Source organism: Budorcas taxicolor, chromosome 2 (genome assembly GCF_023091745.1).
Source record: "Budorcas taxicolor isolate Tak-1 chromosome 2, Takin1.1, whole genome shotgun sequence".
In the NCBI taxonomy this organism is placed as follows: Eukaryota; Metazoa; Chordata; class Mammalia; order Artiodactyla; family Bovidae; genus Budorcas; species Budorcas taxicolor.
In genome coordinates this window covers 133,525,695-133,542,135 of record NC_068911.1, presented here as the reverse complement: position 1 = coordinate 133,542,135, position 16,441 = coordinate 133,525,695, and the positions used below count along the sequence as shown (strand labels likewise).

The window sequence follows — 16,441 nt, the reverse complement described above, 5'->3', positions numbered from 1 at the left end:
GGAATTCCAGCTGAGTTTTTTCAAATTCTGAAAGATGATGCTGTGAAAGTGCTGCACTCAACATGCCAGCAAATTTGGAAAACTCAGCGGTGGCTACAGGACTGGAAAAGGTCAGTTTTCATTCCAATCCCAAAGAAAGGCAATGCCAAAGAATGCTCAAACTACCGCACAATTGCACTCATCTCACAGGCTAGCAAAGTAATGCTCAAAATTCTCCAAGCCAGGCTTCAGCAATACTTCATCCGAGAATTTCCAGATGTTCAAGCTGGATTTAGAAAAGCCAGAGGAAACAGAGATCACATTGCCAACATCTGTTAGGTCATGAAAAAAGCAAGAGAGTTCCAGAAAAACATCTATTTCTGCTTTATTGACCATACCAAAGCCTCTGACTGTGTGGATCACAACAGACTGTGGAAAATTCTTAAAGAGATCGGAAAACCAGACCACCTTACCTGCCTCCTGAGAAATGTGTATGCAGGTCAAGAAGCAACAATTAGAACCAGACATGGAACAACAGACTGGTTCAAACTGGGAAAGGAGTATGTCAAGACTGTATATTGTCACCCTACTTGTTTAACTTATATGCAAAGTACATCATGCTAAATGCCAGACTATGACGCACAAGCTGGAATTTAGATTGCATGGAGAAGTATCAATAACCTCAGATATGCAAATGACACCACCCTTACAGCAGAAAGCGAAGTTGAACTTAAGAGCCTCTTGATGAAAGTGCAAGAGGAGAGGGAAAAAGTTAGTTTAAAACTCAACATTTAAAAACTAAGATCATAGCATCCGGTTGCATCACTTCATGGCAAACAGATGGGGAAACAATGGAAACCGTGAAAGACTATTTTTGGGCTCCAAAACACTGCCGATGGTGACTGCAGTCATGAAATTAAAAGACATTTGCTCCTTGGAAGAAAAGCTATGACCAATCTAGACAGCATATTAAAAAGCAGAGACATTACTTTGCTGACAAAGGTCCGTCTAGTCAAAGCTATGGTTCTTCCAGTAGTCATGTATGGATGTGAGAGTTCAACTACTAAAGACAGCTGAGTGCCGAAGAATTAATGCTTTTGAGCTGTGGTGTTGGAGAAGTCCCTTGGACTGCAAGGCGATCAAACCAGTCAATCCTAAAGGAAATCAGTCCTTAACATTCGTTGGAAGCACTGATGCTGAAGCTGAAGATCTAATACTTTGGCCTGCTGATGCAAAGAACTGACTCCTTGGAAAAGACCCTGATGCTGGAAAGACTGAAGTCAGGAAGAGAAGGGGAGCACAGAGGATGAGATGGTTGGATGTCATCACCGACTAGATAGACATGAGTTTGAGCAAGCTCCGGGAGTTGGTGATAGATAGTGAAGCCTGGCGTGCTGCACTCCATGGAGTCGCAAAGAATCGGACACCACTGAACGACTGAACTGAACTGAAATATTTGCTCAGCAATTGGTAAAATCAAACTTTGCTTTCAGGAACTTTCTGAAATTTCCCCCAATTTTTTCCATCACTGATTCAGTTGGTTGAATGAGCAGATTCAGAACCAGGATGGATCACTGACTGTATTAAAAATAGTGGTTAGATGGTTTCCAGTTCTGACATTTAGTGCCCCAGTCCTAATATTTCATAGCTATGTGATCCTAGCATCTCCAAGTCTCAATTTCCAGACTTAGACCATTATTTTAAAAATATAAATAAGGGCATCTCACTGTAGGCACTTAATGAGCCAATGCATATACAGTGCTTAGTATTGGACATAGCACACAGCTCTCACTAACATTACCTATGTATTATTTCTCTGGCTAGCATCTCGGCTATCTTTAAAGCAGAGCTACTCGGTTCCACACCCAATTCTCCCGAGTTTAATTCCTCATGTAGAAAAATCACAGTCCATACTGCCTAGCGAAATCCTACCTGTACGGCAAGACCCTACCCAGTTCAAGTTCTAAGCTCTTCCCAGTCTTCTATCACCCCTTCGCCTTCAGTCAGCCTCCCTTCTAAATCAGCGCTCCAAAGGAGAGGGCTCCTCCGAGAACCTGGGTAAGCAGTCTCTTAACAGTCATTCAGCCTATTTACTGAGAGCTCACAGTGAATCAGATATTGTTCTAAAAGCAGTATAGTCATAAGGACAGAAATCCCTTCCTGCCAGGAGCTGGCTTGTCGGCTCGCCTCCTCACAGAACCGAGCGCTCAATTCCCCAGGACACGAGGCAGCCACTCAGATACGACCCAGCGCCTTTCCCAAGAAGAAGCCCTTCGGCTACGAAGCTTAAGTCGCGGATCCGGCGACCGGAGTGGGCGGGGCCGCGGGCCGCGGGCGGCTCGGCAGACCAGAGACCGCGGAAGGCAGCGCACAGTGCTTCGGCTCGGGAAAGGAATGGATACCGCCAGACGGCAGGACCCACATCAAATGTCATAGGCACTAACTTACCGCTTTTTCAGGGTCGGGGGAACCAGCACCCAGCTCCCAAAGCCCGGCGTTCGCGGCCAGGGCTTGAGTTTAAACTCCGTAACCGTTAGCGTTCGCCGCACCAGCCAATCAGGTCCTGAGAAGGAGGCGCAAAGCAGCTTGGTTACCAGGAAGTGGGACGTGAAAGGGGTGGGACCTCGTCGTGAGCGGCAGAAGGGGACGAGGCCAGGCAAGCCAGGGCCCACCCAGCATGGGTGCAAAGGGCTTCCTTAGATGTTGAGCTGGTACTGTTCGCTGTCTCCTAATGCGTTTAAGAAAAAGGAAACTCCCCTTTGACAAAACTAGGTTTCTCAATCAGATGTTTAAAAGGCTTGGCAGCCACCTGAAGCCTGTTGGAAAGTTTTCCTTGTTTCTGACGCTACTGTAAAACTGCCTGCCCACATTTTACCAGTTCTTCTGCATCTTTGCAGTATGATGCCAGCAGGGTTATTTAGTTTCCACTTAAAAGCCCTCTCCATTTTTTCTTTTAACTTTCTGAGGGGAATGCAGCAAAGAAATTTGAAATGCTGCTGCTACTGCTAAGTCACTTCAGTCGTGTCCGACTCTGTGCTACCCCATAGATGGCAGCCCACCAGGCTCCGCCGTCCCTGGGATTCTCCAGGCAAGAATACTGGAGTGGGTTGCCATTTCCTTCTCCAATGCATGAAAGTGAAAGTGAAGTTGCTCAGTCATGTCCAACTCTTAGCGACCCCATGGACTGCAGCCTACCAGGCTCCTCTACCCATGGGATTTTCCAGGCAAGAGTACTGGAGTGGGGTGCCATTGCCTGGATCTCATTAATACTTAGTTCTTATACTAATGGTTTGTTTTAGCTAAATATACAAGAAGGGCATTTTCCGTTATTCACAACGACACAAGAATATGTATTATTCACTTTATGTTCCAGGTGAATTAGCTTAGTTTCCTTTCACAAGTGACTTTCATAATCTGGAAAAACTATACAGAGAATAAAACTTTCTCTTTGTATTGTATTAGTTTGAAAATGAAAATAGTTGGTTGAATCTAGGTTTTACTAGTTAATTATACAGTGATGTAGTCAGCCTTATAGCCATGTCAATATTTTGTTCATTTGGAAACATTTGAGATTCACAACTTTTCATTTACTTTATAGAATCTAGATAAATTATGCAAATAATGGTTTTGAATTAGATCTTTAATATATTTCAAGATCAGTCTCCAAAGATATCTAGCTGAGTCTTCTGTAAGCAGAAAAGCATTTACTGACTGGCCACCTGCTAAAATTACAGTGTATACTATAGTAAAAACTCCAATAATAGTGGTTTAAAATGAAATTGATTATAGAAATCTCTGCATATCTAGAGTTTAGCTAGCACTATGTCTTGTGTACTCAGCTTGACACATTCAAGTCAGTTCAATTCAGTTGCTCAGTCATGTCTGACTCTTTGTGACTCAATGGACTGCAGCACGCCAGGCTTCCTTGTCCATCACCAATTCCCAGAGCTTGCTCAAATTCACACCATCCAACCATCTCATCCTCTGTTGTCCTCTTCTCTCCTGCCTTCAATCTTTCCCAGCATTAGGGTCTTTTCTAATGAGTCAGATCTTCTCATTAGGTGGCCAAAGAATTGAAGCTTCAGCATCAGTCCTTCCAATGAATAATCAGGACTGATTTCCTTTATGATTGACTGGTTTGATCTCCTCGCAGTCCAAAGGATGCTCAAGAGTCTTCTCCAACACCACAGTTCGAAAGCATAAATTCTTCAGTCCTACTCTCACATCCATATGTGACTACTGGAAAAACCATAGCTTTGACTAGATGGGCCTTTGTTGGTAAAGTAATGTCTCTCCTTTTAACATGCTGTCTAGGTTGGTCATAGCTTTTCTTTCAAGGAGCAAGTGTCTTTTGATTTCATGGCTGCAGTCACCATCTGCAGTGATTTTGGAGGCCAAGAAAATAAAGTCTCTGTTTCCATTGTTTCCTCACCTATTTGCCATGAAGTGATGCGACTGGATGCATGATCTTAGCTTTTTGAACTAAGTTAGCTTTTTCCCTCTCCTCTTGCATTTTCATCAAGAGGATCTTTAGTTCCACTTCACTGTCTGCTGTAAGGGTGGTGTCATCTGCATATCTGAGGTTATTGATACTTCTCCATGCAATCTAGATTCCAGCCTGTGCTTCATAGTCTGGCATTTAGCATGATGTACTTTGCATATAAGTTAAATAAGCAGGGTGACAATATACAGCCTTGACGTACTCCTTTTCCAATTTGGAACTAGTCTGTTGATCCATGTATGGTTCTAATTGTTGCTTCTTGACCTTCATACACATTTCTCAGGAGGCAGTTAAGGTGGTCTGGTTTTCCGATCTCTTTAAGAATTTCCCACAGTCTGTTGTGATCCACACAGTCAAAGGCTTTGGCATAGTCAATAAAGCAGAAATAGAACTGGAACTCTTGCTTTTTTGATGATCCAACAGATATTGGCAATTTGATCTCTGGTTCCTCTGCCTTTTCTAAATCCAGCTTGATTGAACATCTGGAAGTCCTTGGTTCATGTACTGGTGAAGCCTAGCTTGGAGAATTTTGAGCATTACTTTGCTAGCCTGTGAGATGAGTGTAATTGTGTGATAATTTGAGCTTCTTTCGCATTGCCTTTCTTTGGATTGGAATGAAAACTGACCTTTTCCAGTCCTGTAGCCACTGCTAAGTTTTCCAAATTTGCTGGCATATTGAGTGCAGCACTTTCACAGCATCATCTTTTAAGCTCTGAAATAGCTCAGCTGGAATTCCATAACTTCGACTAGCTTTGTTCGTAGTGATGCTTCCCGAGGCCCACTTGACTTTGCACTCCAGGATGTCTTGCTCTAGGTGAGTGACCACACCATTGTGGTTATCTGGCTCATTAAGATGTCTTTTGTATAGTTCTTCTGTGTATTCTTGTCACCTCTTCTTAGTATCTTCTGCTTCTGTTCGGGCCATACTGTTTCTGTCCGGCCCATACTGTTTCTGTCCTTTATTATCCCCAACTTTGAATGAAATGTTCCCTTGGTATCTCCAATTTTCTTGAAGAGATCCCTAGTCTTTCCCATCCTATTGTTTTCTGCTATTTCTTTGCATTGATCACTTAGGAAGGCTTTCTTATCTCTCCTTGCTATTTGGAACTCTGCATTCAGATGGGTATATCTTTCCTTTTCTCCTTTGCCTTTCACTTCTTTTCTCAACTATTTGTAAGGCCTCCTCAGACAACTATTTTGCCTTCTTGCATTTCTATTTCTTGAGGATGGTTTTAATCACCACCTTCTCCTCCATCCATAGTTCTTCAGGCACTGTATCAGATCTAATCTCTTGAATTGATTTGTCACTTCCACTGTATAATCATAAGGGATTTGATTTGGGTCATACCTGAATGGTTTAGTGGTTTTCCCTACTGTCTTCAATTTAAGTCTGAATTTGGCAATAAGGAGTTCATGATCTGAGGCACAGTCAGCTCCCGGTCTTGTTTTTGCTGACTGTATAGAGCTTCTCCATCTTTGGTGCAAAGAATATAATCAATATGATTTGCTTCAAAGAATATAATCAATCTGATTTTGGAATTGACCATCTGGTGATGTCCCTGCGTAGAGTCTTCTCTTGTGTTGTTGGAATAGGGTGCTTGTTATGACCAGTGAGTTCTCATGGCAAAATTTTGTTAGCCTTTACTCTTCTTCATTTTGTACTCCAAGGCCAAATTTGCCTGTTACTCCAGGTGTTTCTTGACTTCCTACTTTGCATTCCAGTCTCCTATGATTAAAAGGACATCTTTTTTTGGTGTTAGTTGTAGAAGTTCTTGTACGTCATCACAGAACCATTCAACTTCAGCTTCTTCAGCATTAGTGGGTGGGGCATAGACTTGGATTATTGTGATACTGAATGGAAATTTGCCTTGGAAAGGAACAGAGATCATTCTCTGACCCTGCCCATCAGAACAAGACCCAGATTCCCCTGCCCATGGCCCCACTTATCAGAATAAGACCCAGATTCCCTCACAGGCAGTCCCTCCCGTCAGGAAGCTTCCACAAGCTCCTTATCCTTATCCATCAGAGAGCAGACAGAATGAAAACCACAATCACAGAAAACTAACCAAACTGGTCATATAGATCACAGTTTTGTCTAACTCAATGAAACTATGAGCCATGTCGTGTAGGGCCACCCAAGATAGATGGGTCATGGTGGAGAGTTCTGATACAACATAGTCCACTGGAGAAGGCAATGGCAAACCACTTCAGTATTTTTGCCTTCAGAACCCCATGAACAGTATGAGAAGGCAAAGAATAGGACACTGAAAGATGAACTCCCCAGGTCAGAAGGTACCCAGTATGCTACTGGAGAAGAGTGGAAAAATAACTCCAGAAAGAATGAAGAGAGAGAGCCAAAGCAAAAACAGCACCCGGTTGTGGATGTGACTGGCGATGGAAGTAATGCCCAGTGCTGGAAAGAACCATATTGCATAGGAACCTGGAGTGTTAGGTCTATGAATCAGGGTAAACTGGAAGTGGTCAATCAGGAGATGCCAAGAATGAACATTGACATTTTAGGAATAAGTGAACTAAAATGGACTAGAATGGGTGAGTTTAATTCAGATGACCATTATATCTACTACTGTGGGCAAAAATCCCTTAGAAGAAATGGAGTAGCCCTCACAGTCAACAAAAGAGTCCAAAATACTTGACACATTAAATGCTTAATATATGTTGCTGCTGCTGCTGCTGCTAAGTTGTTTCAGTCGTGTCCGACTCTGTGCGACCCCATAGACAGCAGCCCACCAGGCTCCCCTGTCCCTGGGATTCTCCAGGCAAGAACACTGGAATGGGTTGCCATTTCCTTCTCCAATGCATGAAAGTGAAAAGTGAAAGGGAAGTCGCTCAGTTGTGTCCGACTCTTGGCGACCCCATGGACTGCAGCCTACCAGGCTCCTCCATTCTTGGGATTTTCCAGGCAAGAGTACTGGAGTGGGGTGCCATTGCCTTCTCCTTATATGTACCTTATTTCACAGTTCAGAGAACATAATGAACCAAACACTTTGTAAACTATAAAAAGCTCTTCAAAATGTAACTTCTTATGCGTGTGCATGCTAAATCACTTCAGTTGTGTCCAACTCTTTGTGACCCTATGGACTGTAACCTGCCAAGCTCCTCTGTCCAATGGATTCTCCAGGCAAGAATACTGGAGTGGGTTGCCATGCCCTCCTCCAGGGGATCTTCCTGACCCAGGGATCGAATCCACATCTGTCTCCTGCATTTGCAGGCAGGTTCTTTATCATTAGCACCACCTGGGAAGCCCAAATTCTTATCATACACAACCATAAAGTCAAAAAGTATAATTGAAAGGGCTGAATTTAACCTGATCTTAGCTTGTTTTAGGGGTTTCCCTGGTGGCTCAGATGGTAAAGAATCTGCCTGCAATGTGGGAAATCTGGGTTTGCTCCCTTGGTTGGGAAGATCCTCTGGAAAAGGAAATGGAAACCACGCCAGTATTCTTGCCTGGAGAATTCCATGGACAGTACAGTCCACAGGGTCGCAAAGAGTCGGATATGACTGAGCAGCTAATACTTTCACTTTTACCTTGCTTTTACGTCATTTGCCTCTTGGATGGAGACAAGTAGGTAGAACCATAAGCCCTGGACTAGGAGTGTGAAGATGCAGTTAGTTGTATCTTGAACACACATTACCTTTGGGTTCTTTGTTGCAAGTTCCTATCCATAAAATAAACCAGTTAAATGAGCTCACAGTTGTGTTGTGGTACTCTTATGCAGAGGGCACTGATTTTCCTCCTCTCCCTCTATTTCAATTTTCATACTCATTGATTGCCTGATTTTCTCTTCCTAAGAGTAGATTCCAGTCCATTAGAATTTGATTGTATTGAAACCCTCCCCTGCCCTCCACCTGACACACACCAAAAAAGAAGACAGAGGGAAAGGGAGAAGAGGAAAGCTTCCTACCAAACAACAACAATAAACAATCCTCTTAAACATCTCAGCATTACTAAAACAAAAATCATCTAAGAAAAACAGCCCCTGAACAGGAGCACACTGCAAATCAATAAGCCAATAAAGGTAGAAATAATGTATGTGCCTTTTATTAAGCTATCTGATCTGATAGTCTTTATCAGTCTGGCAGGTTGAAAAATTAACCTAAGCTGATAGAAGCAGTAAAGGACACTGGGTTATTTAAAGCATTTCTGGAGAGGATACAGCTACAAGCTTGGAAAACAGGCAGGAACGAGGGCTCCTGGCAGCAGACAAGACTCACCCACAGTCACAGCCTGTGAGGATGCTGCTGATCCTGCATGGCCAGCTGTGGCCTTGCACGCTGCTGTTGGGACCATTGCTTCCACTACCTCTGAGAAAAGTGGGCATACTGTATTGTAGTGCTCCCTATACCTGCCACTTGGCTTCACTAGCTCCTGTTGCTAGGCCTGGGTTGAGCGTACCTGATTGGTCCAGCTTGGATCTCAGGCTACAAATGCTACCTGCAAGGGAGTCCTGAACATGCAACCTGTATCAGGCGCTGTTAGGTTTTTAGTGATAGGCCATCTCTGCCTCCCAGCTAGACTTAGAAGGGCATTTTGAACTGGGTAGCCAAAAGCATGACAAAAGGTTGTTTCAATATTTGGTACTACCTTACTGCTAAGCTAAGTCACTTTAGTCGTGTCCGACTCTGTGCGACCCCATAGACAGCAGCCCACCAGGCTCGCCCATCCCTGGGATTCTCCAGGCAAGAACACTGGAGTGGGTTGCCATTTCCTTCTCCAATGCATGAAAGTGAACAGTGAAAGTGAAGTCTCTCAGCCGTGTCCAGCTCTTAGCGACCCCACGGACTGCAGCCTACCAGCCTCCTCTGTCCATGGGATTTTCCAGCAAGAGTACTGGAGTGGGGTGCCATTGCCTTCTCCTACTATCTTACTACAATCACTATTTCTATCCTCATTAATGAAAAGACTTCCTGCTGTGCCAGGTGAGGGACAGGTAATAATTACAACAGCAGCAGATAACATTTATCAAGTGCTTACCATTTCCTAAGCCCTATGTCACGGAGAAGGCGATGGCACCCCACTCCAGTACTCTTGCCTGGAAAATCCCATGGACAGAGGAGGCTGGTAGGCTGCAGTCCATGGGGTCGCTAAGAGTCGGACACAACTGAGTGACTTCCCTTTCACTTTTCACTTTCATGCATTGGAGAAGGAAATGGCAACCCACTCCAGTGTTCTTGCCTGGAGAATCCCAGGGATGGGGGAGCCTGGTGGGCTGCCGTCTATGGGGTTGCACAGAGTCGGACATGACTGAAGTGACTTAGCAGTAGCAGCAGTAAGCCCTATGTCAAGCCCTTTATATGCCTTTTAAATTCTCATAATGATCACATGTGTAGTTATTATTATTTCCTTTTTATGGCTGAGGAAACTGAGGCACAGAATATATAAGTAACTTCTGTAAAGTTTAGTCCATAGTGCAGCTGGCATTTAAACCCAGGCAGTCTGGCCTAAGCCTCTTTCTGAAAGAGCAGAACTGACTTGTCATCTGCCACTTTGGTTTCGAGGGAGGATGTCCATCATGTGAATTTCACCAGGCCATCTGCTTGCCAGCCTCCTTTTTCTTCAGTACACATTTTTGGGGAGTCCCTTTTGGCATTATGCTAGAGGTAGAGGTGAATGGGTACAATGCGAAGATTATCCATTCCCATACATTTACATAAGTAGAGGCTGGAGGTGATTTTAAACTATTTCTTTGGTTTAGGCAAGAACAGAGTGAGTGAGCGAAAGTCACTCAGTCATGCCTGAGTATTTGCGACCCCATGGACGGTGGCCCACTAGGCTCCTCTGTCCATGGAATTCTCCAGGCCAGATTACTGGAGTGGGTAGCTGTTCCCTTCTTAAGGGGATCTTCCCAACCCAGGGATCAAACCTAGGTATCCTGCATTGCAGGAGGATTCTTTACTGTCTAAACCACCAGGGAAACTCAGGGAAGGACAGGGAATATGGAATAGGAATACCAAGCATTCTTCTTTCTGATCTGGGTATGTGTATATATGGAAGGAGGCTTCCCTGAGGAAGGACAAACTATTCAGGGGTTATGTTGGGCTACCATTTGTCCAGCTGCATAGCCTCTAGCAGTAGCTCTCACTGCACCTCTTTCACCTACACCTCGCTAATCCACATGCTGGGCCATATTGAGAGAGAGGGAGTGGGTGGGGGGAGTGTCTTCTTCCCAACCTCTATACTGTGCTTCCACAGGAAACTCCAAGAAGGTTCAAACATTTCTTTATTCAAGACTTCCAGTGATAAAGGCTTCCCTAGTGGCTCAGACAGTAAAGGATCTGCCTGCAGTGCAGGAGACCTGGATTCAGTTTCTGGGTTGGGAAGATCCCCTGGAGAAGGGAATGATCACTCACTCCAGTATTCTTGCCTGGAGAACTCCATGGACAGAGAAGCCTGGGAGGCTACAGTCCATGGGGTCGCAAAGAGTCAGACATGACTGAGCAACTAACACTTGGGGTTTCCCAGGTGGCACTAGTAAAGAACCTGCCTGCCAATGCAGGAGATGTAAGAGACGCAGGTTTGATCCCTGGGTTGGGAATATCCTCTGGAGAAGGAAAAGGCAACCCACTCCAGTATCCTTACCTGGAGAATCCCATGGACAGATCCAAACCATACAAACTAGAGGTTTGGGGAAGGTTTGCAAAGTCAGCTGTTGTGGTCACTAGCTTTACCAACAGACTTATATTCACATGTACTGTCCAACAATGTGGGGGCCCTGAAGCCCACATCTCCAGTGTTCTCTCCACGCAGACATTTCCCTGGATCTCAAGAGGTCTCTGTCCCCACACTTCCTTATATATACTCCTTCTCCCTTCTGCTCCTCACTGCAAATGCAAAGGAATAGCAGTTGTGGAAAACAATGAATTCTGCTGTTTTCAAGTCCCTTTGGGTTAACTATCCAAGTACAAATGTCCAGCAGACACACAGGTATAAAACATGGAGCCTAGAAGAGATGTCTGGATTTGGGAGTCAGCAGTTAACAGTTATAGAAATTGTTGGAGTCAGTTAAGGAGGGAGAGTATGTGTAAGCACAAGGAGGGTAGAAGATAGAACCCTGGTGAGCATCAACACAGGGAGGAAAGATGAAAGGGCAACAAAAAAGGCAGTGAAGGGGAGGAGGAGGAGACATAGGCCTCATGGAGGAGCTCATTTCAAAGAGGACACAGCCACTTCGTCTTTTGCAACTGGAGATATGAGTGCAAACAGCCTCGGAGGTTAACAGTAAGGGTGCAGCACAGAGGATGCAGAGATGAGAGAGGAAACGATTCTTTGAGGATGAAGAGAGAAGTGACAATAGCTCCAGGGTACCCAGGGTAGAGGGATGGTTTGTGTTCTTTGTGTAGACTGGAGGAAAGGTCAGTAGAAAGAGAGAACAGATGACACAGGAAAGAAGTGAGTTGTGATGAAGCAGACTTCCATGGATGCTATGCCATGGGCTGAAGGGTTGCCTCTTCCTCTGAAGCAGGAAGAAAAGATGAAAGGCCTGATGTCATAGACATAGATGAGTATGAAAGCAAAAGAGCTTTGTAAGGTTTCAAATTCATACAAAAGTAGGCTATTAACTATCATTTTATTTAAAACATTTGCTTCCTTAAAAGGCCATCTCTACATTTAAAACAGTTTGATGCCTTAATTTAGTAAAAACTAAGGTCAGGGACATTAAACAAGAACCAAAACTTTCCCATCTCTGTAAACAGTTTCTTTAACAGAATGAAAGGAAAGAGTTTGTGCCTAAAACTCTCAGCTGTTATCAAATTAACCATTATACAAAGTTAGGAACTCTTAAGATACAATTAGTTATAGAAATAAATATAAAAAGCGCTGGTTTCAAACTGGGTTGCCGGATGACTAAAGCCCTGTAGAATTTGAGAGGGAAAAGGTAAATACTGTGGATTGCAGATTTCTCCCAAAGTAAAAATGTAGACAATGAATGTAAATAATCTCAAACAAATAGCGTCATCAAATCAAAATTTTCTCAGCCAAGGCAGGAGCCATAAGTAGCTAAATATTTATCATAACAGTTGGCTATAGAAAACTTTGCTACATTCACCCTTAAAGCAAATATGAAATACTTTTCTCAGTTAAAGGACAACACATAATTTTTTTAACTCACAAAACACATATTTCTCATTCTCAAAGACAGGAGACCTCACTGACCACAGGTGAACAGAAAGGCCCCTTGGAAGTCAAAGAGAAGTGATGTCAAGGGATGCTCTACCCATAGGCCTTTGCAGTAGAATTCACCTTGGCTAAGAGATATGTGCACACACATGGGAGACTCCTGAGACATGCTAAACATGGACTGTGAACAAGGCAAATAGAAATGATTAGCCAAAAGAAACCCTGGGAGAAATGCCCCATAACAGTAACTTAAAATGCCATGAGGGTACGACTCAGCAACTCTCCCTCTGAGTCCACCTGTGTTTCTATCCACAAATACTGTATACTCTGCCTCCAAATAAATATTGTACTTGTTTCACTACTGTCCATCTTTGTGGGAATTCTTTTCTCCAAAGCTGAAGGACCAGGGCCCTTGTTACTGACCGCTGGCCTAGCGGCTAGGATTTGGTGCTCTTACCACCGTGACCCAGCCTTAATCTCTGACTGGGAACCCAAGTCCCGCTCCAAGCCATCGCAGGCTGAGGTCACCGGAGATCATTTCAAGGTGGATATTTAATTCTCTTTGGAGTTTCTGTTGTAGTTTTTTTTTTTTTTTTTCCTTTTCTGCTTTGGGGTAGTTTTTTTTTCCAGGGGGGAGCACTTTTTATTAGTTGAAGTTGTCTTGTTTTCTGTTTTCTTCTTGTAACATTTTGTGTATATTTACTCAGTTGTCATCTATTCATTTCAAAGATTTTTGAAAGTTTTTTCTTACTGGATGGTTCTTATGTGTCTATGCACGTGTGTATGAGTGATATGGGCTAAAGTGAAAGTATTAGTTGCTCAGTCGTGTCCTACTCTTTGAGACTCCATGGACTGTAGCCCACCAGGCTCCTCTGTCCATGGAATTCTCCAGGTAAGAATATTGGAGTGGGTTTCCATTTCCTTCTCCAGGAGATCTTCCCAACCCAGGGATCAAAACCAGGTCTCCTGCATGGCAGGTGAACTCTTTACCATCTGAGCCACCAGGGAAGCTCATGGACTTATGGGCTAATGATTACATATTTTCACAGCTTTGGATCTCTTTTTTTTACTTGACCCTAAAATTTCCTTTTGCTTCTTTTCTTCTTCACCAGATTCCAAAAGGGGCCTCTCCATTCCTTTTTAACCTTCTATTTCAGAAGCAAGGGTTTTACACACTGTCTCCTTGAAGTACGTCCATCTTTACTTTTTAAAAACATATGCAAGTGTTTTGATTTACCAGGGTTCTTTCCCCGTATCTTAGCACAAAAGTGGACTTTCTCCTTTTTGTGGTTATCTTAGACCAATCATACAACCACCAGTAGTCTTCTAGTCTATGCATTTTCTCTGTACTGTTCCTTATTTCTGTGCAAGTTTGCAGCAGGAGAAGGGGCACAGCTTGCTGAGATTTGGTGTTTATTTTTCTACTTCCAGATAATCTGAAGTTTGGGCATTCTCTTTTAGTTATGCAGATGACATGGGTTTTGTGCAGTTCTGTTATCTATTTTGTGTTCAGTTTTATGGACAATGAGTTCAGATTTACGCTGCAATGGCTGCTATTATCTTGGCTATTCAGGAATTCTACCCCTAGCGTTATTTTGATAGAAGTGTGGTGATGCTAGTGGTAAAGAAGCCACCTGCCAATGCAAGAGACTTTAGAGATGCAGGTTAGATCCCTGGATCAGCAAGATCCCCTGGAGGAGGGCATGGCAACCCACTTCCGTATTCCCCACAGACAGAGGACCCTGGAAGGCTACAGTCCATAGGGATGCAGAATCGGACACAACTGAAGTGACTTAGCACACATGCACCTGCCCTCTGCACCAGAAATTTTTAAAAGAAAAACAATGCAATTCACTCAGGTTTTGCAAATAAAGGAGCAACTAGACCCCTCATTCTCTTTCCAATACTTTGTCCTGGCTTGGAGGAAGAGGGTTGCTTATGGTTTGGGAATCTTTTCCTGAAGGATGAACATAAAGTTATTTACTTCTCAAACATGACAAGTCCCTATCTTTCCCATTCCAGGAAGAGCCAGAAGAGGAGGGTAGTCTTGAGTCTGATCAGGTCTGTGACTCAGGCTCTTCCTATCTCCCTTCTCCTCAAGCTCCTGTGCATCAGAGCTAGGATTCCTTTACTTCTGGGAGAGCTGGTGGAGGGAATAGTCACCCAAAGGCTTTCCTAATGCTTGGGTTCCTTGTAAGACCTGCCCATTCACTCTGTTTACCATAGAATTGGGAGCAGCCAGAGGGTGACCTCAATAACTACTGAGGCCATCCAATACTGCTAAATATCTGGATTTTGGCTTTAACTTTGAACTAACAGAACATTAGGACTGTTCTCATCATGGTTCACATCCCTGTCTACCTTAATCCTCCCAGTAATTCCAAACCCTCAAGTTGTCCACTGTTACCTGAGCTTCTGTTCCTATATTGCCAGTATGTCCATCACTCTGAGCCAATCCCCCACTCTTTCCATTCCTCTCAAACACTTCCACTGAGCCCTTTAAAATTCCCTTTTTTAAAATGTCCCATCTTTTTCTTTTTTTAATGAGAGTTCTCTGCTTCTCGTGTCTGTTTCTCCCATTTGAACAAAAGTAGGCAAATTCGGACCCATGGGTAGCCCACACTCTACGAATGGTTTTTACATATTTAATGGTTTTTGAAATATTCAAGAATATTTCATGACACATGAAAATTACATGAAATTCAAATTTCAGTATCCATAAATAAAACTGGAACAGAGTCACTGTCATTCGTTTATGTATTATCTATGGCTGCTTTAACACTACAACAGCAAAGTTGAGTAGTTATGTATGGCCCACAAAGCCAAAAATATCTACAGACAAGGTCTTCTGACAACTGCACTAGAATGGAAATGCCATGAGACATTAGGTCAGGGACACTGATCAGGGACATTGTTTAGTCCTTCACTTCCAGGGCCTACTTCACAGTTCTGTTGTTGTTGTTCAGTTGCCCAGTCGTGTCTGACTCTTTGCGACCCCATGGATGGCAGCAAGCCAGGCCTCCCTGTCCCTCACCATCTCTTGGAGTTTGCCCAAGTTCAGGTCCACTGCACCCTGGACACAACAACGGACAATATTTTATTGAGTGTTAGTTAACTAGTTCGTAGCTAGCACTCAATAATTATAGGTTGAACAAACCTTCTCCCTTTCCTGCATACTATCAATATCTGAGGGGTAGGTGGGCTTATCTCACGCTTATTCCCTTCTAAGACCCGGTTAGAAAAATTGGGAACCAATTATTATTGAGTCCGGGAAAGTACTTTCAGAATAGTACTGTGTTTTATCCATTTTGAAATACCTAGCAAAGTCTCTTCCACAAGTTAGACTGCAGTTGGAAACCAAAAGCGCTCTTGGGGTTATTGTTAAGAGAAAATTAGTGCATACAAAGGATTCAGAAGAACCTCAGGTGTACAGAAGTATTCAATAAATGTTTGCTCCTGCCTCAGTGTTCCTTTCTGTAACAGGAATAATACAGGACTGTCATACAGCTAATTTAAACAAGAACGCTCTGTGTGAAACAGCTTTGTAAGCCATAAACACCATCCAAAAGCACAAATATTCATTGGCATGGCATTGAGCAGCCCAGTTTGGAGGGAAGGGCCTTCATCTAGAGGTGAGAAAACCTAACTCAGCCTCTTACCACTATGAATTGACCCTGGACGATTGCAATTTCGGCTATGTTTTCTTCAAGTGTAAAAGTAGCCTCTGAATGGTCAAGATCGTTCCTCGGGCATCCAGCCTGCGTCTCCGTCCAGTGACCTTTCTTTTCCCGGCAGGATAGGGAGACTAGGTGACCTCCCACCAT

At 43.6% G+C, this 16,441-nt stretch overlaps 1 protein-coding gene across 1 annotated transcript in view; it reads right to left on the bottom strand.

Moving 5' to 3' along the window:
- SGO2 (shugoshin 2) overlaps positions 1-16,441 on the bottom strand; it is a 41,247-nt gene extending 24,806 nt beyond the window's left edge. The window contains exon 1 of the mRNA XM_052636020.1: positions 16,291-16,441. Within this exon, the coding sequence (XP_052491980.1) occupies positions 16,291-16,441 (151 nt within the window). The remainder of the gene's footprint in view (positions 1-16,290) is intronic.